The sequence below is a fragment of the Silene latifolia genome, chromosome 11 (genome assembly GCF_048544455.1).
Source record: "Silene latifolia isolate original U9 population chromosome 11, ASM4854445v1, whole genome shotgun sequence".
NCBI classification, from domain to species: Eukaryota; Viridiplantae; Streptophyta; class Magnoliopsida; order Caryophyllales; family Caryophyllaceae; genus Silene; species Silene latifolia.
In genome coordinates, this window is record NC_133536.1 from 90,719,057 (window position 1) to 90,740,644 (window position 21,588).

Genomic DNA, 21,588 nt, shown 5'->3' on the forward strand with positions numbered 1-21,588 from the left:
GCAAGCTTGAACCCCTTTGGAATAGAATCAGCTGTCGGCTCAGAATGACTAGCAATGTTAGGCATCTTCGCAGATTTAGTAAAAGTTGCAGAAATAGAAGTGTCTTCCTCTAAATACTGATCTTCTGCAAATATAAAGTTTTCTAGAACTGGTTCAAGAGTACTCAAGAATTCCTCTCGACGAATCTCCTTCAAAAAGTTATGTCTACGACGAAAAGTCCTCTCTGGTTCAGGATCAGCTAGTACTAATTCTGACCTGTTAGACCTGGGCATAAACAGAACTAAGAGAAAAGAAATAAGAACTGTCTCAAGGAATTATAAATCCCTTGAGATTAAGACAGACTAAAATACGACAAGTAAATAAACTAATTGCCTCCCCGGCAACGGCGCCAAAATTTGACACAGCTGTCGCAACCCTATCAAAAATAAATAAACCGACTCTAACTAATATAGCAGAGGTAAGTCGGGTATCGTACACTACAGGGAGGCTATTGTATCTACTTGTCACTTAGTCCATCACGGTCTCAAAATGGGGGTTTTGTTTTGATTTCTAAACTAATAAACTGAAACAAAAAGCAATGAGAGAGATAACAATAAAAACTAATAAGGATGAAAGGATGTGATCAAAAAGAGAGAAACATGCCAGGATGTCGGTTCACCATGATATTACACAAATCAGCTAAAGGTAGGTCAGTCGGTCTGATGTGAGAAGGGTAAAGGAAAGGTCCTTTCGGTTCGCTATCCGCCCTAAAATACTACTAACTTAGCTTCCGCCCTCATTAGAGTAGTCTATTGTTCATAACAGATCCATTCATTCCAATCTTCCGATCTAGGTCTGAATTTAACCGGGTTAATTAATTTAGAAGTCTGCACTCAACTAAACAATTACAGTTATATTGCTATGGAACAATTCTCACATTTAAAATCTCTTAATCTAATTATAACATCATTGTTTTACTACCATGGCTTCCCTAATCCTAGCACTAAGGGAATTGGCTACGCATGTCGGTAAATGAAACAACAACGATTAATAAGGCAATAGAAAACATGATATGAAGATGATTATGGAGAAATAGCATAAACTTAATAACAATACTAATAAAAACAGAAATTAAAGGACAATAATAAAAATACGCAAAAGGAGAAGTAATACTTGAATAAAAGAGAGAAAGAGAATTACAAAAGTTCCGATCCGGAAAAATGAAAGGTAACCAACGTCGAACAAGAGAAGAAAAGTGTCTTCTTAACACTGAATGATTAGTCAATAAAGATGATAAAAAGATATCCTTAAACCTAGTTAAGTCTCTCCTATTTATAGGAGAGATATTTATTTAACCTAATACGATATTAAAGAAATTAAAATACTACGTCCAAATAACAAAGTGCTCGATCGAGCATATTGGAACTACTCGATCGAGTCAATCCTCCAGCAAAACCTCTCGATCGAGTACATCACTACTCGATCGAGGACCTCCATTAAGCCACCTTTCGATCGAGCTCAGCAGGGTCTCGATCGAAGACTGTTCACCATCCAAAAGCTCTCGATCGAGCATATCGCCACTCAAACTCCTCGATCGAGTACATTGCCACTGAAATAGGCCAAAGGACGTATAGTTTATCTTCCAAGGCGAATTCACGCATCCCGAGACAGTGATATTTCTGCTCCAATTCTTCCATCTCCATAAATGCAAGCCAAAGGAACAGTAAAAGGCTTGATTCTGCTTCTTTCAGGTCCGTTCCTGCATTTAAAGACAAACGAATCAAAGTATACTATTCGGGGGACATTTGTAACATAATACTACGTGAATTACATAGAAATGCGTGCAAATAAGGCTTAGAAAGACTATATAAAAGGCACGCACGCATCACCAATCATCACTGGGTGGTTGGCGGGAGGTATAGAAATGAGGTATCTACAGGATGGTGAGCAGATTGTGACAGGTGATGGTTATCTTTAGCTGCAGGGACGAGGATGAGGTGTCATCACTTTGAGTCTAGCTTCCGCTGTTACGAGTTTAGATGTTTTGGATCTTAATGTATTGAGATTTATACACTTTCGTTTTGGTATTCTTTGAGACGTTGTAATCGTTAAACGTTATACTTTAATAAATGTTTCTGAATGGTTACTTTTGATATAATAATCTCGGGCAACCGAGATGGTAGCAGCTTCACATGCTAGGGTGGTCCTTAGTAAGACACCTTGGTATGTGCGGGTGTTACATAAGCTATACACTTCTATAACATTTACATCACCAAGGTAACGAACAAAAGAATTTTAAATTCTATTTACAACTATCGGTAATTGATCCCCTCTAAAGCTTAACCTTAATTCGGACTTGAATGCAACTAGTAAGAATTTTTTTGGCAAATTAGGGTTCTTTTACAAATTAATTTGCGATTTGGAGTCGGTTTCAAACTAATTTGGGCCAATGAGTCCACGTCATCAATTGTAATTTTTTTTCGTGTTTTTATATAAAGCTGCTAGGATAATTAGCAGTTTTAGTCGTTCTTATTTTTCAAAACATACTGCAAGTATTAGAAAACGTAAAAGGATAAGCCGCTAATGTCCTTACCAGTTTCAACCCTTCATATTTTCTTGAACATCCGGTAAGTGCTAGCAAAATGTTGAAAATGTGGGAAGCCGCCTATAACTTCAGCGGCTTGCATGGTGTAATTTTTTTTATTTTTTTTAATATACTTGCCTTATGGAATGTTATAAAAATAGTAAAATCGCTAACTATCCTAGCAGTTTCATATAAAAATATAAAAAAAAAAATACAAGTGATAAGGTGCACCAATTGCCCTAAATTAGTTTGCGACCGACCCCAAATCGCAAATTAATTTGTAAAATAACCCAATTTGCCAAAAAATTCAACTAGTAAATCCGAAAAGGAGCAATGCACAATCTTTTTTCCGAGTCTTCTCGAATACGGAGTATAAGTTTTTTATTTAATTTAAGAAGGGTGCTGATTTTCGCAGTACACATTTTACTCATCGCAGTACACTGTTGACAATTATACCCCTCTCATTTCCCCCTCCCATTTTCCCTCTCTAATTTCTCTCTGATCTGTTCTCTCGGATTTCACAAATAAATGTATTGTTTACTACATCGAAAAAAAAATTCAACACAATCAACGTATTCCGTACTACACAACTTCATGTTACCAACACCATCTTCTACCCATTTACCACCAACACCATCACTATCGGTGGCTACATGCACCGACTACCCACGCATAAAAACAATCAAGAAACCCTAGTATTTCTCAAGAAATCCTCAAGATTTGCGTTGCTTTTGGGCCATTTAACCTTCAACTAGAAGGCTTAAACGTACAGGAAACAAGAACAACTACCAATTTCATGCATTCTTTATGTGATAACCCAAGTACACTTCCTCCCTTAGCATTCCTTCTCTTAGACGAATTTAAGAGCCAATTTTCGTCATTTTGTGGATCCTTGAGAAAGCCACGACCGCGGTATACCATAATTTCCGGATAAAAAGATTAGTCATTTAATTAGTAATTAATGGATTAATGAGTTAAATATCTCCTCTAAACTTGAATTATCATTCATAATCGAAGAATTTTGGGTATTTTGAAGGAGATAAAGGGATAACAATAAAGAGAAGTTAGAGAGAAGTAGCTTTTGATGTTTTTTAGTCAAGGGTAAACAAATGGAAAATCAGGTACAAAAAGTACTGTAATGAGTAAAAAATGTACTGCGAAAATAAATTGCGAGACATGCTTTGCAAGTTGCAACTTCTTGTATTTTATTGTAAACTATCGCGTTAGAAAAGTAAAATAGCCAAGTCAAGAAAGCAGCCTAACTAAGTCTCCTGATTGATATAATCAAATCAAATGCTGTTCATCAACAACATTCCTTAAATGCTTCCAATCCAGAACTCTTGAAAAGCATGGAGTTCTTCAAAAGAGCCAAAGTATTCCGCCTAAAATGCGGCCACCATAACAAGTACTTAGTGGTAGACAAAGACGGTGAGAACGTGAAGCAAAGCAGCAGGGGTTCATCCACCAACGCCCAATGGACCATCGAACCTGTCGAAGGTAAAACCGGTCTGGTCCGCTTCAGGAGCTGTCAATCATTTAAGTACTTGGCTATTACCGACGAGCCCTTCCTCACCGGTATGACTGGCAAGCGAGTCGCTCTCAGGCTTCGTCTGGATCCCACCGTCGAATGGGAGCCTGTCAAGGAGGGTCCCTACGTTAAGCTCAAAAGTCCTACTGGGACTTTATTAAGGGCTAATACTTGGGTTCCTCCTTGGACCAATACGGTTACTCATGACGCGCCCGGTCATTGGACCGGCACTGAGAAGATGGTCTTGTGGATTGTTGACATTGTTGAACTTGATTTAAATTCTAATCGCGGGACTAATCCGGTCATCGCTGCCTCGCCCTCGGCTATTTCTCCATCTGTATCCGTCATTGGCCAGGCCGATAATCTTCCAAAGGTATGTATATGTCTAAACGATTACAACATTTCATGTTTTTGATTTCGATACTCCCTCCGTCCCATTTATTTGTTTACCTTTCTATTTTAGGGATGTATTTGATCTTCCGTACTCAATTTAGTCAACTTGTCATCTAATCATCCCCACTCCCCCCCCCCCCCCCCCCTTCTCTAATAAGGATGACGGAGGCGTATTAGTTATGGAATATGGACCCTCCCTCTTGGTCACTTGGATTTGTTTAGATATAATCGGAGTAATTGAGTGAATGACAGGGGGGGATCAGATCAATAACAACTAACAAGCCAAATTGTTGTTCTCTAGCTTCATTTTCAACTTTGAGATATTGATTCATTTGATTCTGAACGACTGAACAATGTATGAACTGATTCCTGTACTTGATAACATAACAAACACATTCATTTCAATAATTGTCTGTATCATAGAGCTGGACAAATCAAAATGGGATTTTTTTACGGTTTTGGATTATGATGAAACAAAGCAAAATCGATAACTAATATGCTGGCTTCTTCTTGTGGTGAAATAAAAGTCTTTTGCTGTTCTCTACGAAATCATGTGTCATCCAATTTTGGCCTCTTTTGCTGTAGAGGAAGACCGAGATAGACATGGTTAAGAGTCATAGAGCACGATATGAGATTTCTGGGGCTTGAGGAGACTATGGTGACGGAGAGGGCACAATGGAGGGAAAGGATACGTGGATTTTTAGTATTTGATGTTTTTTTTGACATATTTAGTGTTTTTAGTTAATTTAAAAAAATTAAATTATTTGTTCTTCTCTCCTTTATTACACTTTTTTTACCAACCACTCTCTTATAGTCCCTCCTATTCGAGGTTTTTTTCCCTTTGATGTGGGCACAAGATTTTAGGAGATGATTAAAGAATGAATAAAGGAAGATGGTGGGGTTTGTGGATTGGAGAGATGAATGAATAATTACGAATTAAATAAGGAATTGTGAGTTAGGTGGGGTTTGGTGATAGGAGAGAGGGATGAATAAAATAAGAGTAAAAATTGGGTGGGGTTTGGTAATAGGAGAGAGGGATGAATAAAATAAGAGTAAAAGTTTCCAAAATAAGAAAGGGGAAGAAAACCTGAATAATCCGTTTAAGGAAATAAGGAAAAAAATAGTGAATAGGAGGGAGTATATTTTACTTGGTTTACTTTTAAGGCATTCCAGATCCTTAATTCTATTTCGGTTTTCAAAATCGTTTTAATCTTTTCTCTCGATTTAAATTTGAAGTTTTTATAAACGAAATCCGGAATTCGATTTTAAAACCTGTAAGTTTACCTTGACTTTGCATTACATTTCTAAAGGATGATTTATGTCAGCCGACCCCAAATCATTTTGGGATTAAGGCTCTGATGTTGTTGTTGTTGCTGTTGGGTTTAAACACAGAGATAACAAGTAATCCAACCACTATTTGTAGAGTCCTTGAGGCACCAGATGCCAATTAGACGATTCTACTGCAGCAGATTGGATTGTTTAATCTCTTTTGTAGCACTGTCATCCTCATATTACAGTTATAAATTAAAGATTCCCGTTGTATTCCTTCACATTCTAAGATTGTAGCACTAATCTCACACCTGACACTCTAATGTTTATTGATGGCAATTTAGATATCCCATGCCAAAAGTAAACTTATGCCAGAGAAATCCGGCCTAGAAGATAAATTGGGACCCACCGACCGGATAGACTCAAATTCCGACAGACTTTCAAGGCTCCCCTCTGCAGAATCTATGTCAAGATTGGCTGTCAATGTCGCCAAAATAACAGTCAAGGAACTTAAGGATGTCCAGTTTCATGATGTCTTGTCCTCAGGACAGTTCAACAAGCTCGAGAAGGCAGTTGGTGTGATCACGGCAGATGCCAAAATTTCACATGAAGGCAACAAAGACCTTGCTAAACTCGAAGACAGACTCAAGGACATAACAAAAGATCACAAAAGGGCTGCTCAAGAATTGGTTGATTTCACCACATTCTCGACCAGACGATACGAACTCAGGGCTGATGTGAAAAAGGAGGTGGCTAAAGCTCGTGAGCTAGAAGTTGTAGAGGCCGAGTTAAAAACAACACTTACATCCGCCAAAGCCAAGAGAGAAGAGCTGTTAAACAAACTTCGGGAAACTGAAAATAGCATTGAAAGTGCAGAAAAGAGCCAGGCTGAGAGTCAGACGGAAATAGAAGAGCTAATTTCAAGAATTCAGGAAAAGAGCGAGGAATTCAAGGTCATGGAGACGGAGCAGAAATCATGGCAAGAGAAGAAATATGAGGCCGAAAGAACGTTGGAGGAAATCAAGGAAGATTGGTTGAATGCCAAGTATATAATCTCGGATTTTTGCTAATGTTGCATTAACTGAATTGGGTTGAATCTATCAGCAATTGCAGTGATTTTGAAGTCATCTGAATTTCAGTTTTGTATATGCTTCTGTTTATTGTAATTCTGTGTGTTTTCGAGTAGTCCATTTATATTAATTAATACTATGATTTTTTTATCCTAATAAGAAATTTTACAGTCTGTTGTGTGTAGACCTGTCAAACGGGTCGGGCGGGTCGGGTCCCGGGTCGGGTCATACGGGTCGGGTTAGAATACGGGTCGGGTCAAATACGGGTCGGGTTAGATACGGTCGGGTCATACGGGTCACGGGTCGGGTTAGGGTCAGAATACGGGTCAAGAAATAATTTTTAACGCCTTTTTTAAACGATTTTTTTAATTTAAAAAATATTTTTTAAAAAAATTAAATATATTTTAAATTATTATTTTAGTCATATTCGTCATATACAATAACTATATTGATATAATTATTAAAATAAAGTTTTTTTAATAATTATTTTATTATTAAATATTATAAAAGTTATATAAAATTTACTTTTTAGTTGAATTTTTAATTTTAATTAATAAAAAAATAATGTTTTAACTATATTTTTAAATATAATATATAAATAATAATATTTTTAATAAAATTCATGATTTTCCCTTGACCCAACGGGTCGACCCGTTCGGGTCGGGTCTCGACCCTAAAATAACGGGTCATTTCGGGTTCGGGTCAAACGGGTCGCGGGTCAAGAAAACCGGGTTTGTAACCCTAAGAAAACGGGTCGGGTCGGGTTTACGGGTCGGGTCGAGTTTTGACAGGTCTAGTTGTGTGATTTAAGGGGGTCATAATAACCCAAACTATTTACTTTTTCAAGTTCAGAACCTCATAACTGGGTGTCCAAATGTAAAGATATCACCGAGACGGCGAACTACATGTAATTCAAGAAGATAATTCTATCCTTCGTAGTTGTTTAGGTCTCATCTCAGTGTCTGTAGCACACAATAGTACTTATGAACTGGGTTCAAATTCCGTTAAACACTGAGTTTGAAAATTTGAAAGAGAGTTGAAAGCATTCTTTTGGTTTTTAAAGAAAACTAATTAAAAAATATAACTACACCCCTTTTTAATCATATCTTCGTGGTCTGCATTCCGCCTTTCTTTTCTACGTTCTTGTGGTATAAGTGCATTTTGCTCACTCTCGATAGATCAAGTGTCTCGTTGGTTTTCAGATAATGTGTATCAGAGCCAAGAGGATGAATCTCCAAAACACATTTTTTGTGTCTCGTTGCAGGTATTTCTTCGAAGCTCAGCCAATTAAGATGAGTAATGATATGTTCGGTCATTTGGCCAGCTCCGATCGTCCCTTTGAGAATGTAGTGGATGTTGAAGTTGATTTTCGTGTTCAGCCCTCTTTATGCTATGAACACGCTTTTGTGACCCGATGTAGTTACTGTGTTGTCTTAGTCTACGGTATTACTAAAATAAGTGCATTTAACTAAATGAGTCAAATGACATCTGTATAAACATTATTTTTACGGCTGCAAAAAAAAAGTATAAAACTAAAAACTAAATTCCTTTCAATTTTATTAATACCGAGCTTAATAATTTTCCGGACATCAATCCAATCGAGTCAATATCGGATCAGGTTCACATCAAGTAGGGTGAGGTTCAGATTCAGGTCACCGGTCATCGGGTCGTATCGAGTGTTGGGTGTCGGGCTGCAAATAGGTTAGGTCCGGTCTGTTTTTGGTTGTTAATGTTTTGAGTCGGTTTTTGGGCGCGTGGGTCGAGTTTGTCGGGGCCAGGTCAAGTTTGTCGGCTCTAGTCATAGAAAGTAGGGGGTACATTATAGAGGTGGCAAAAGCTGACCTAACCTAAGGAACCGGGTCCGGTAGAACCTGGAAATTCGGCGAACCGAAGCCTACCCAGCCCAACCCGTTCCAACCCGAACCCGACCTAAACCGACCTGACCGTGACCTTATATTGACTAAACAAATGGATGACCTCATAATGAATTGGCTTAATAATGGTGTAAATAAGACCAAATTGATATTCCTCTAAATTTTTTCACTTAAAACTACAATAATACACCTACTCATGTTTTAAACTGTCTCGTTTGGTTGCCCGTTGAAATACAATTCCATCGGAATATCGAATTCATGAGATTTAAGTTCCCACATTAAATTCACGTGAATTAGCTAAATCCGTTTGGTTGCTGATGTAGGAGTTCAATTACACCGGAGTTTGCAATTACCTAGGGGGCGCTAGGTAATCAAACTCCTTCATTATGGTGTGGTGGTTGCTCACCTCATCCCTTAACCATGAGGTCAGGTGTTCGATCCCTGCCAATGGAAATGGAGCAAATTCTTTGGCCAGCCGTTTACCTCTTCGTGAGAGCACGCGCGGCGAGGGGATTATACACTGTTGTCGACGGTGGACACCCCGGTTTAAACCAAAAAAAAAAAAAAAGTTCCAATTTTCTAATTCATGGGATTTTACGGAAGATGATACACATACACGAGGTGTATGGTTTTTCCATACACAACCAATTACGTGGTGACACGTGGCTAACTAGAGTTAACCTCCATAGTTAGTTTAAGACTAGGTTAGTAATTTAACATTTGTAGTTAACAAATTTTTTATTTCTTTATTTTATACATTAGATTTATTATTAAATCAAACCTCAAAAAAAGTCTTTGATGAGGCTTGATCTCATAACCTCTTGGTTTGAATGCCATTACTATTATCACTGTGACACATTCATCTTGTTGTTGATTTTGCATATCTTTTGATATATATCTTTGTTAAGACCTGAGTTAAAACAATATGTACATATAATCATTATTAATTGTACTTCTAACTTATATTCAATGTACATTCAGTATTAGATCAATGTACATACTAGGTTAGTTAAATGTACTTGATAAAAATTAAACTAAATATTTCATGTACCTATCGTATTTATTATTTGTAATTATAATTTATATAATTAATATAAAATTTACATTCGTTGTAGGTCATATTATTATAACGAAAAATATTTAGTAAATTGAGGCGAAATTTTTTTATTATTATAATATCAAAAATTATCAGGTATTATTACGAAAAATTATTATAATGCTCTAGATGTCATGTGTAAATATATTATTAAATTGTACGTCGAATGTATTTCGCCTTAATTTCCGTCTATAACTCATTAAGTGCATCTTAGATATATAAGGGGTACATATATAAATTTAGGATTCGGTGAGAACCTTAAGATAATGAGAACCGTGAGAACTCTCCCTTACAAAACTTTATTTTTAAAATAACGACATATTTGGATTCGGCGTACAATTTAATGTCTAGATAATATATTTCTTGGTAAAAAATTATAAGTTAGACAGAAATTGAGGCGAAATACATTTTACTAATTTTCATGCATATAATAATCATTTTCATGTATGTAACACTTTTCATGAACCTAGTACTCGTTTTCATGCATCTAGAGCCTGTTTTAGTGTGTCATTGTATTTTTGTACACTAAGTATATATTTTTTTAATATAATAAATAAATTAAGTTTAATTACACCCAATATTATACTTGAATGAACTAAATTAATGATAATAAAATCGGTTATGAAAACTATAAAGAGATAAATAAAATAAAAATTCCCGACAGATACAATATTTCACAATACATTAGATTTGTACTTTAGTTAGTGAATAATAATGATCGCTCTTAAATAATATATTAGTATAATATTTCAAATTTATTTAAATATATAACTCTAATAAATTTATATAATAAACTAATATAAAATTTGATTTGATAAAATTAAGGGAAAGATTTAACAAATATTTGATATATTTATTGAAATTAGAGCTGTTCATGGACGGGACGGACCCGTCCCGTCCGACCCGCTAACAAAGAGGGTTTGGACAACGTATTTTCCAAATTTTAAAAAGGCACGGCCCACGAACCTGCTCAAAACATGTTAACATGTCTGTCAGCCAAAAAATCATGCTAGCCCGGCTCACGTCCGACCTAAGTCCGCATTTGACCACCTTTAATTTAAATATATAAGCCTGATAAAATTGTGTAAGTAGCAAAAGTAACTCTATTAATAGTTAAAATAATTGTAGCAACATTTGATGTATTAAATATGATAGCAATCACCCATTTGAGTGGTAAAAGTGACAATAATAGCAGACAGAGTAGTGAAAGTCATAGTAGTAAGAATGAGAATAGTGAAATTAATAGTATTAAATGGGGGAGTAGTGAAAATAATTAACTCTATTAACTAGTTTTATACCCGAGAAAATCGCGGAATTGTTCTATTTGTCCCATTTATTTGCTTTTGTTAACGTCCATCTTTAACTAAAATATAAAATATTTTTTTTATCGCGAATAAACTATAAACCAAACATTTGTAAATATTTACTTCTTTTACATTATTTTTCATGATCATAGTAATATAGATAGAAATTTTAATTTGAATTTTATTTCCATATATTTTAATACATGTTAATAATCTAATATTATTCATGAATATTTTGTAATCAACAATTTAATGTAGCTAATTTTATAACTATAAGTGTTTGTTTAAATTTTTTACAAATTTGTTATTTTTATGTATTTATGATGTCATAAATAATTAAGCTAAAAACGGCTGCGTCGTTAGGTCGATAAACAAAGCACTCCAAGATCGCGGTTACATATCTGATAGGTTTTTTTAAGAAAGTTAAATAGATACTATTAATTTAACTTTTCCTCAAAATCTATACTTTTTATCAAAAATATACATGTAAAATAGAGATTCTCGCCGATGATGAATGATGATGCTTTGTAAGCCAGCTAAAAGAGTAAAAAATATGTTTTCGTTTTCACATTTAGATCCAAACATGTAATCTTCACTTTTTAATTGCCTCTTCACAATCAATAATCTGCAAATTGAGATAGTTAAAATTAAAATTAAAATTAAATTAAATAAGCATCATCTTAATTACAAAACTTACTATACAACTTATTAAACGTTTAAAATTTTAAAATCTTAAAAGATAGAAATATGGAATACTTTTAAGAAGATTATGATCGTTTGAATCACATGCACATATACACCTTATTTTTCACTTTTTCGCAGGTGTGCTAATTACAATATTGAAGATGGTTTTGAAATAAATCAAAAGTAACAATATGAGAAATTGTGAAGCTTTATAATCCAAGTTATTGGATTTTTCATTTACCACATATAAGACCTTTTAACTACTATTTTTATTACTAATGAGGAATTATATGGATAAATTTTACGATTTAAATTTTAAATAATGAGAGTAAATTCTTAATTTATTTTTGTAATTTAGTACATGATCTTATGGTTTCCACTAAAAAATATTATTAGTAGCTTTATAATCCAAATTATTAGACTTTTTATTTACTACATATAAGACCTTTTAACTACTATCTCTATGGTTAATGAAGAGTTAGATGGACAAATTGTACGATTTAAATGATGAGAGTAAATTGTTAATTGATTTTTATAATTAAATCATGATCGGTATTATGATTTCCATCAAAAAATATTAGTAAATCTTATGAAGAATTTTAATAAATAAGTCTGATGTAGCCTTAATATTAACCAATATAAAAAAATATGTGAATTAAAATTAGATGTTTTAAGTAGCCTTTTAACTATATCATATTTTTTTTTTTTTTTACAAAAACAGAGTTATAAAAAAACAATTTACAAAGATCCTCTAAATTCGAATTAAAAACTAAAAAATGTTTTGTTTTTATATCAAGTGAGACAATTACGTACTAAATAAGTTTTAATATCATTAGAACATGGTTCAAGGACGGATATCAAGTTTTTGTTCAACTAAATCCTTCTGTTGCCTACACATTTCCCATGTAGTTTTTTTTCTAACACACTATGTTAATATTATGAGAAGACAAAGGAAGCATCACCTACAAAAATAGAATAAGAAACAAACATACATTTAACGATAATTCAATTAATCTTGTAAGAGGGTTTACATAAAGATAGTATAAAAGAAATCTACTACAAAGCGATATTAGTGGATAAATTACAAAAAACTGTGCATTTTACAATAAGCTTATATAAATTACACAAACAAAACTCGTAGAACATACCTTATGTATAACGTAATTAACTGCACAATCCAACTTTGCAATAATAAGAAAATTGTGCCATTCCATCTGCAAAAATAAATCAAAGTGAGAAATACAAATTGACATCAATAAAAGTTATTTAAACAATACCAAATAAAACACAAATCTTATGTATGATACATAACTTTATTTTTTTCACAAATGCAAATGATTAATAAAAATTATACGCAATGGAAAGTTTCAATAACATATGAATATGCCAAAAGGTTAGAAAAAGAGGGTAATAAATAAAAGTGCTTATTTTAAAGACTTTACTTATATTAACTTAGCATCAAATAAGGAGTTAAATTTTAGGGGGCGAAAGGAATCATCAAAAAGGAAAAGGAAGAGCTAAAGAGAAAATGAAGAGTTAGAGATGAATAAGGGGTCATAAACGTGATTAAGTATTTTATCTTAATTCTATGAATGAATATTATTAATTAGTCACATATACCAAATAAAACACAAATTTTATGTATGATATAACTTTATTTTTTTCACAAATGCAAATGATTAATAAAAATTATATGCAATGGAAAGTTTCAATAACATATGAATATGCCAAAAGGTTAGAAAAATAGGGTAAAAAATAAAAGTGCTTATTTTAAAGACTTTTTTTTTTTTACAAGAGAATACATCCTAATTTTATTCATCCACTGCGGGGAACAAAATAGGAAGAAATCTTACAAAGAGTATCCAAAAAATTCAAGAATAAATAGCCATAAGGAAATCAACTACCTCATCCTCTATATTCCTATAATGATGCAAAATCCTAACACTAACCACATACTTGATCTGGTTAAGTAGGACTCTCCAATCTTTTTCAATACCCGTGAAAATACGATGATTCCTCTCTAACCAAATCGCATAAGTTGCGGCCCCTAGACAGCATCTATAAAGACTAGCTTTCCAATGCTTTCTTTTTTTCCTTGTATTACACCAATCCACCTCTTTCCACAAATCCACCGTCCTGCTTCTCATTTGAACCCAACAAGAGGCTGTGCCATAGAGCCGCAGAGTAGCTACATTTGAAAAAGAGATGCGAATGCGATTCACTACCTTGTTTGCAGAGGCAGCACCAATTCACAAGAAGAACCCCCCTAGTTGAAATAGCATCCACCGTGGCTAACTTTTGTTGTAAAGCCAAGCTGACAATGAAGCTATGTTTAGGGACCATATTGACATGCCAGACTGTATTTGCCCATCTGACAGTAGGGAATTTCGGCCTAAGTATGTCATATATTCTGCTAACCTGAAATTTTCCTTGAGCAACACAACTGCGCAAAAGCTTAGTTGCCCCATCAATATCACCTGCCTGCTGAACGAGGAAGTTCCTTACTGTCAGGATACCCCTCCAGCATTCAGAATGGTGAGCCTTAGTCTCCACAGTCCAAATACTCCCATTTTTCAAATTGTAGCAGGCATTCCATCTATTCCAAATAGATGAAACATTCTCTGAGAGTCTCCAAATCCATTTGCATAATAAAACCTTGTTCCAAGATAAAATCTCCTTAATGTTAAAGCCTCCCTCATCCCACGGACAGCAGCAGGCCTGCCAACTCTTCATAAACATTCTCTTCGTCTCCTCCTGAACATTCCAGAGGTAATTTCTGCAATACTTATTCAACAATTTCAGTATAGTTTTAGGAAGAAGCATAATGGAGCACCAATAATTCTCCAACCCAAATAAGACTGAATTTAGCAATTGCAATCTTCCAGTGTATGAGAGTAGCTTTGTAGTCCAATGCTTAATAGAGCTCAGCACCTTGCATAATAACTCGTCATACATGTGAGAGTGCAGTTTACTATCATGAAGAGGCAATCCCAGGTATTTGAAAGGGAAAGCACCCTCTGTATAACCAGTCAGTCTAGTAATCATTTCTTTAGTTGCCTCAGAAACACCACCAAAGTAGATATTTGTCTTGTCTACATTTGCAAATAATCCAGAGACAGAACCAAAATGATCAAGAGTTTCAGCTACTGCTTGGACAGAAGGGACATCACCCCTAACAAACACCATCAAGTCGTCAGCAAATATAAGGTGCGTCAAGTTTATACCAGCACACTTAGGATGATATGAGACATGAGGTCTCATACACAAAGTCCTAAGATACCTGGAAAGAACTTCCATGGCCAACACAAAGAGATAAGGAGAGAGTGGATCCCCTTGTCTCAAACCACCCTCTCCCTTGAAAAAACCAGAGTAACAGCCATTCACCCTAATAGTAAACCAAGGGCTCTTCACACACCCCATGAGCCATTTAATAAACACAGGAGGGAACTTTAAGCTCATCAAAACACTCTCAATGAAAGCCCATTGAACAGAATCAAAAGCTTTTCGAATGTCCACCTTAATCAAACTCCTTGGAGAACAATTCTTATGATTATAGCCTTTGACAAGAGTCTGTGAGAGCATAATATTCTCAAATATATCCCTTCCCTTCACAAATGCAGCTTGCTCCTGCCCAACCAATTTAGGTAACAAAGGAGTTAATCTATTGACCAACACCTTGCTAATGGTCTTATACAGCACTGAGCAGCAAGCTATAGGACGAAAATCTCTAACAGTAGTGACAACCTCTTTTTTTGGAATTAGAGTCAACACTGTTACAGCAGCCTGTTTAGCTAATTTGCCATTTTTGAAAAACGCCTTGACAGCAGCCAGGAAGTCCCCTTCTATAATATTCCAAGCAGATTTAAAAAAACCAGCAGAGAACTCATCAAAACCAGGACTTTTATTATCATTAATTGAGAACAAAGCATCTTTAATCTCCTTATTACTAACTTGAGCACACAGACTAGGAGAATCCTCAACAGTGACACAAGCTCCAGAAGCCACAAAGCTATCATCCAAACTGAGGACCTCCTGCTTGTTCCCTAATAAGTCCTTATAGAAATCCACAAAAGCCAAGTTTACATTAGTAACTCCCTGAACAGTAACTCCATTATGAGTCTGGATTTGACCAACTATACTTTGTTGTTTCCTTTGAGCTATCCGAGCAAAGAAAAATTTATTAGAGCAATCATTATATTTGATCCCCTGAACTTTAGCCCTTTGGTATAACATCTTTTGCTCAGCATCTTTCAGTCTTTTGTACTGAGCAATCAGCTCATTTTCCTGAGTCATTAAGGCAATATCCCCCAAATGAAGCCCAAGATCTTGCTGACAGGCTACCAGCTTCTCATTCACCTCCTTAACTCTTTGAGTCAACCCACTGTACTCCTTTTTATAAAGTAGAGCAAGTCTCTTCTTAACAGCATAGAGTTTCCTGAAAAACTGGTACATGAGAGAGCCCTTAGAAGTAGCAGCCCATCCCTCTGTTACCAATTTCTGATAATTTGGGTGGCCAGCCCAACAATTTAAGAAACTAAAGTGCACTTTTGGTCTCACATGATCCATGACAGACACCAACAGTGGGGAATGATCAGAAATCCCAGGAAGAAGCACATTGACAGTAGAGTTAGGGAAATCAACAAGCCATTGTGAATTTACCATAGCTCTATCTAATCTAGACCAAACCCTAGTACCATCCATATGTTTATTTGTCCAAGTGAATTCACATCCAGAAGTATTAAGATCCTCCAACTCACAGTCATGGATACAATCATTAAACTCCATGATTTCAGCAACTCTAGGGGGATTAGGGCCAAATCTCTCACTAATGTCCCTTACAATGTTAAAATCTCCAAGAACAAGCCATCTACTCACAACCAAAGAAAGATCAGTAAGGTGAGACCAGAGTTCACCTCGATCCTGACCAGAATTACAAGCATAAACCATGGTAATGTCCATTAATTGATTAGTTGCAAGGTGTTTAACCACACAATGAATAAATTGCTTAGTAGCTCTACTACTAAGGATAGAAACAGTCCTGGGGTTCCATAAAACCCAGATTCTCCCATTGTAATGAGCTTGGTAGTTAGCAATAATCCTATAATTGGCAAATTTAGTATCCCAAATAGGCTGAGCATTTTGCTCCTTAACATGAGTCTCCAACACCCTTAATATATCTACTTTATTTAGCATCAAGAAGCTCCTAACTTCTTGATGTTTTAGGGGATCATTAAATCCCCTTATATTCCATGTAGAGATATTCATGTGGACTGGTCAGGAGGTTCCCCTTCCCCAGTATCAACAACCACTTCAGCAGCCAAGAGTAGAACTTCTAAACCAGAAGCTTCATCATCAAGAGACTCATACTTGTTATGAAGAGTTAAGGTACCATCTCCTCCAGAACTTCCCACTTTGGGTCTGATAATGCAACGTACCCTTGTAACTGGTGCAGCTGTTTCAGCTGCCTTAGACTGAGAAAGCTGTCCCCCAGTATCAGCTGTTTCAGTTGTGACTGCAGTAGGTTGGACTCCTTTGTTGGGTACTACCTCCTGAACAACTGGCTTCTGAACAATTGTGGGAACATGAGCAGGTGTGACAGAGGCAGTCCCAGACTTTTTCCCCTTCTCTTTAGGCTTATTAAGCCTACAATGATCCTTAGTGTGTCCCAGCTTACAGCACCCCTCACAATAGCAAGGTAACCATTCATAGGTAACCCGTTGTGAGATGATATCATGAAAGGGGGTAGTAAACAAGACCTCCTCAGGCAGCTTCTTGGATAAATCAGCCTCAACCATCACTCTAGCAAATGATAACCTAGCTTTGCAAGTAGTAGTAAGATCAGCAAAAAGAGGCTTACCAATCTTACTGGCTAACTTAATTAAAGCTACACTAGACCAAAGGAATGGGTTCAAATTAGGAAATAAAATCCAAATAGGAACAGTAGTGATATTGTCCATTTCCTGGGCAAAATTTGGGGACCATTGCTTTAAAATTAGGGTATGAGATCCAATATTCCATGGGCCACCTTTTAGAATCTCATTCATGTCCTCCAAAGATGAGAACCGAAAACTGAACCAACCCTTCCTATAAAACTGAACAACAGGAGGGGAAACACTCAACCAATTCTTTTTAACATACGCTTCAATTTGTTGCAGTTGAGTTTTCCCTCCCAGAACAGTCCCCATTAAGGTAAACTTCCAGTATGCAATCTCCTCTTCAATGTCATCATCAGATATCTCAATTACATCTGCATTAGCAGAATCCTCACAAAAAAATAAACTCATCCCTGCTTGAGGTTTAGCCACAGAAGTACTAGCAATAGGAGTAACACCAGTAGCAATCTGTTTATCCTTTTCCTTAGATCCAGTATCAATATGCGAATTTAAACTAGAATTATGATTAACAGCAGTAGAAATAGCAGCAGAATGATTAATAACAGAATTTAGAGTAATTGGAGTCCTTACAACCTCGCGAGTTCCCTCGTCCACCTCCGCCATGGCATCAGAATGAGCACCACGCGTCGAAGTAGCTCTCCCTCGAGGTCTCCCCCGTGCTCTAGCCATGAGATTTAAGCAAAAAGAAGAAGAAAATCGGAAAAAGATGATCTACGCCTATGCTTGCTTAAGAAGAAAGCTTTCTCTCACTCCCATATTTTAAAGACTTTACTTATATTAACTTATCATCAAATAAGGATTTCAAATTTAGGGAGAGAAAGGAATCATCAGAAAGGAAAAGGAGGAGCTAAAGAGAAAATGAAGAGTTAGAGATGAATAAGGGGTCATAAACGTGATAATAAGTATTCTATCTTAATTCTATGAATGAATATTATTAATTAGTCACATATTATCAAAAGAAAGTTTCTAGTGATTCTACGTTGTCGCATGTCTTATATATATGCTTAAGGTAGCCTTTTTATATTATTGTATAAATATGACATGTAGATTATGATAGGTAATTTAGCATGCCTTTAAGTTAGATATATAGATTTTGTATTTAGATCATAGAGTTATTGATTTTACATACATAAATATGGAGCAATGAGCAATGTAATGTAAAAGGTTAGCATGAGAATGGTTTATAAATTATCTTATGAAATTAAAATAAGACATATAGTTGATGGTTGATAGTTTGGCTTACTTTTTAATTATTATTATTATTATTATTATTATTATTATTATTATTATTATTATTATTATTATTATTATTATTATTATTATTATTATTATTATTATTATTATTATTATTATTATTATTATTATTATTATTATTATTATTATTATTATTATTATTATTATTATTATTATTATTATTATTATTATTATTATTATTATTATTATTAAATTCACTTTGCATGAGAGTGATTTAAAAATTATCCTATGAAATTAAAATTATCTAAATTTAGTTTTTTTACCATTAATTATGAGTGTAACTTTTAAATGTGGAATTGATAATTTTTTTTCATGTGTACTACTATGCTAGTATTTCCACGTGGACTATATTTTGTCATGTCACAATTAATTGTTGACATGTCACATTTGTCTACATGGCGTTTAATGTCTAGCCTTTTAATAATATTTATAGATAGTTAAAATAATTGAAGCAACATTTGATGTATTAAATATGATAGCAATCACCCATTTGAGTGGTAAAAGTGACAATAATAGCAGACAGAGTAGTGAAAGTCATAGTAGTAAGAATGAGAATAGTGAAATTAATAGTATTAAATGGGGGAGTAGTGAAAATAAATAAGTAAATATAGCGGGAGTAGTGAAAATAACAGTGACAACAAATGTTATAAAAGTAATAGTATGAACAACGAAGAAAGTTAGCTAACAATTCGGTTTAAGAAAAATATTTTATTTATTTATATATATAAGTTTGATAAAATTAACGGGAATAGTGAATATAACTATAAAAATAGCGGGAATAGTCAAAGAAACAACATTAATCAAAGGAGTAGTGAACGTAAATACGTAATAGTATTAACAGGGGTATGTCGTGGACGTAATAATATCAACGGCGGGAGAATAAGTGATCGTGTTTTATATAATTTGTTGATAAATTTTAATCTCATCATAATTTCAAGATATATCATAGAACAATATATTATAAATCGTAAATGTTTGTGTTAAAAAATACGAACGCAATTATATTTTATAAAAAAATAAAATTTAAATGATAAATAGAAGTAGCCCGGTGAGGCCGACACCAAACTTAGTTAAATGTAAACTAACGGTACAGATGATAATTATCATAAGTAAATAAAATATTTTGTTCAATTTTTTTCAAGTATACTTAACTAACTCAGTAAATACATTACATTAAGGGTAAATTGATAACTTATACCTGCTTTAATTCACTTTTTCAAATCTTATACCTAGGATAATTTTTCTTTAAAACTTATACAAAAAAAATTCATTTCTTCCAAAATTAATACCAAATCTAAAAAAAAAACCTAAAAAACGGTTTTACCCTTACTAATTAGCTCAACAGTCAACACCGCCCTTTTCACAATATCTCAATCTCTCATCAACCACCACCACACACCCCATCACCACGATTCCCCTCCTTCCTCTGCCAGCACCACCGCCGGCATCAGGCTCCACCGCAAATGCCCTCCTGCCAGAAAACCCTCATACTACCACCCCATTAAACACACACTACACCCATTTACCCCCACAAACCCAACTCACGGACCCCAACTCTACCTCACCACCACCACATGCCTCGTCCTTCACTCAATCAAAAGCCCATTAACCCAAAACTCTTAGCACCACCACCCACCTTAGAAAAACAATGCCCCACCATCAAAACCCCCTCCCTTACACTCAAAAACTTTAGATCTGATGTTTCTGAGTGCCGAGAATGAAGAGTTTTATTAATTAGATATGAAGTGGTGGTTCGGGTTTGGGGATTCGAACGCCGGAGAAGGGTTGATGCTGGGAGAGACGCCGCCGAGAGGTCACATGGGGAAGCAACGTCCGTGGGAGGGTGCGGTGGCAGCTTGACACCAGTTGTGATGTCGGTGGAGGGAAGGAGGTAAGTGGTGATGATGGTGTATAAATGTGGTGGATGTGGGGATTGATTGTTCTAATGTAGAGGAGATAAGTTGGTTATGTGTTGGGTAAAATGGTGGTAATGGGTAATTAGTAAGGGTAAAATGGTCAATTCATGAGATTTGGTATTAAGTATGAAAAAAATGAATTTTTTTGGTATAGGTTTTGAAAGAAAATTATCTTAGGTATAAGATTTGAAAAAGTGTGTTATACTACGTATAAGTTATCAATTTACCCCATTAAATATAAGCTAGAAGTATATATTTAATAATTATTATAAGTAAATATTATTTTAACTCGGCCTTTAACATACAAATAACAAAAGAGATACATATTTAGCAAAGAGATGGATGTGTCGCAATGGTAATAGCAAGTGTGCCGCACTAAGAGGTCATGGGTTCGAACCTCATCAACAACACATCTAAAATTACTAACTTAACCCTACACTAACTCATTGATGTTAACTCCCATAATTTACAAGGGCAACAACCCTACACTAATGACCTGACCCGATCCGAAGCTGACTCGACATGAACTTTAATCGTCCCGAATCCGTCACTAACCCGAACCCAGTATGAATCGACCTGCTTTGACCTGACCTGTAACCAACCCAAGTGACCCAATTACGTGTTAGTGACCTGATATGTTGGCGACATGGAACATTAGGTGCAAAAATGTCGGAACAAGAGTGGCCCGCATTTATAGCCTACTACGCTCTCCACCACGTTCGCAACTCACAAAGTCATTACTA

General features: G+C 35.1%; 1 protein-coding gene across 1 annotated transcript; it reads left to right on the forward strand.

Annotated features, from left to right (window-relative positions):
- Nucleotides 1-3,796: 3,796 nt before the first annotated feature.
- Nucleotides 3,797-6,996, forward strand: LOC141611806 (uncharacterized). Its single transcript, XM_074430445.1, has 2 exons — nt 3,797-4,464; nt 6,098-6,996. Exons 1-2 carry the CDS (start codon nt 3,913-3,915, stop codon nt 6,821-6,823), a joined length of 1,278 nt encoding a protein of 425 aa, XP_074286546.1. The 5' UTR covers nt 3,797-3,912; the 3' UTR covers nt 6,824-6,996.
- Nucleotides 6,997-21,588: the final 14,592 nt, after the last annotated feature.

Coding starts and splice junctions, on each gene's coding strand:
- LOC141611806 (XM_074430445.1), top strand. CDS start 3,913: ATGGAGTTCTTCAAAAGAGCCAAAGTATTCCGCCTAAAATGCGGCCAC. Junction 4,465..6,097: donor AGGCCGATAATCTTCCAAAG/GTATGTATATGT, acceptor ATGGCAATTTAG/ATATCCCATGCCAAAAGTAA.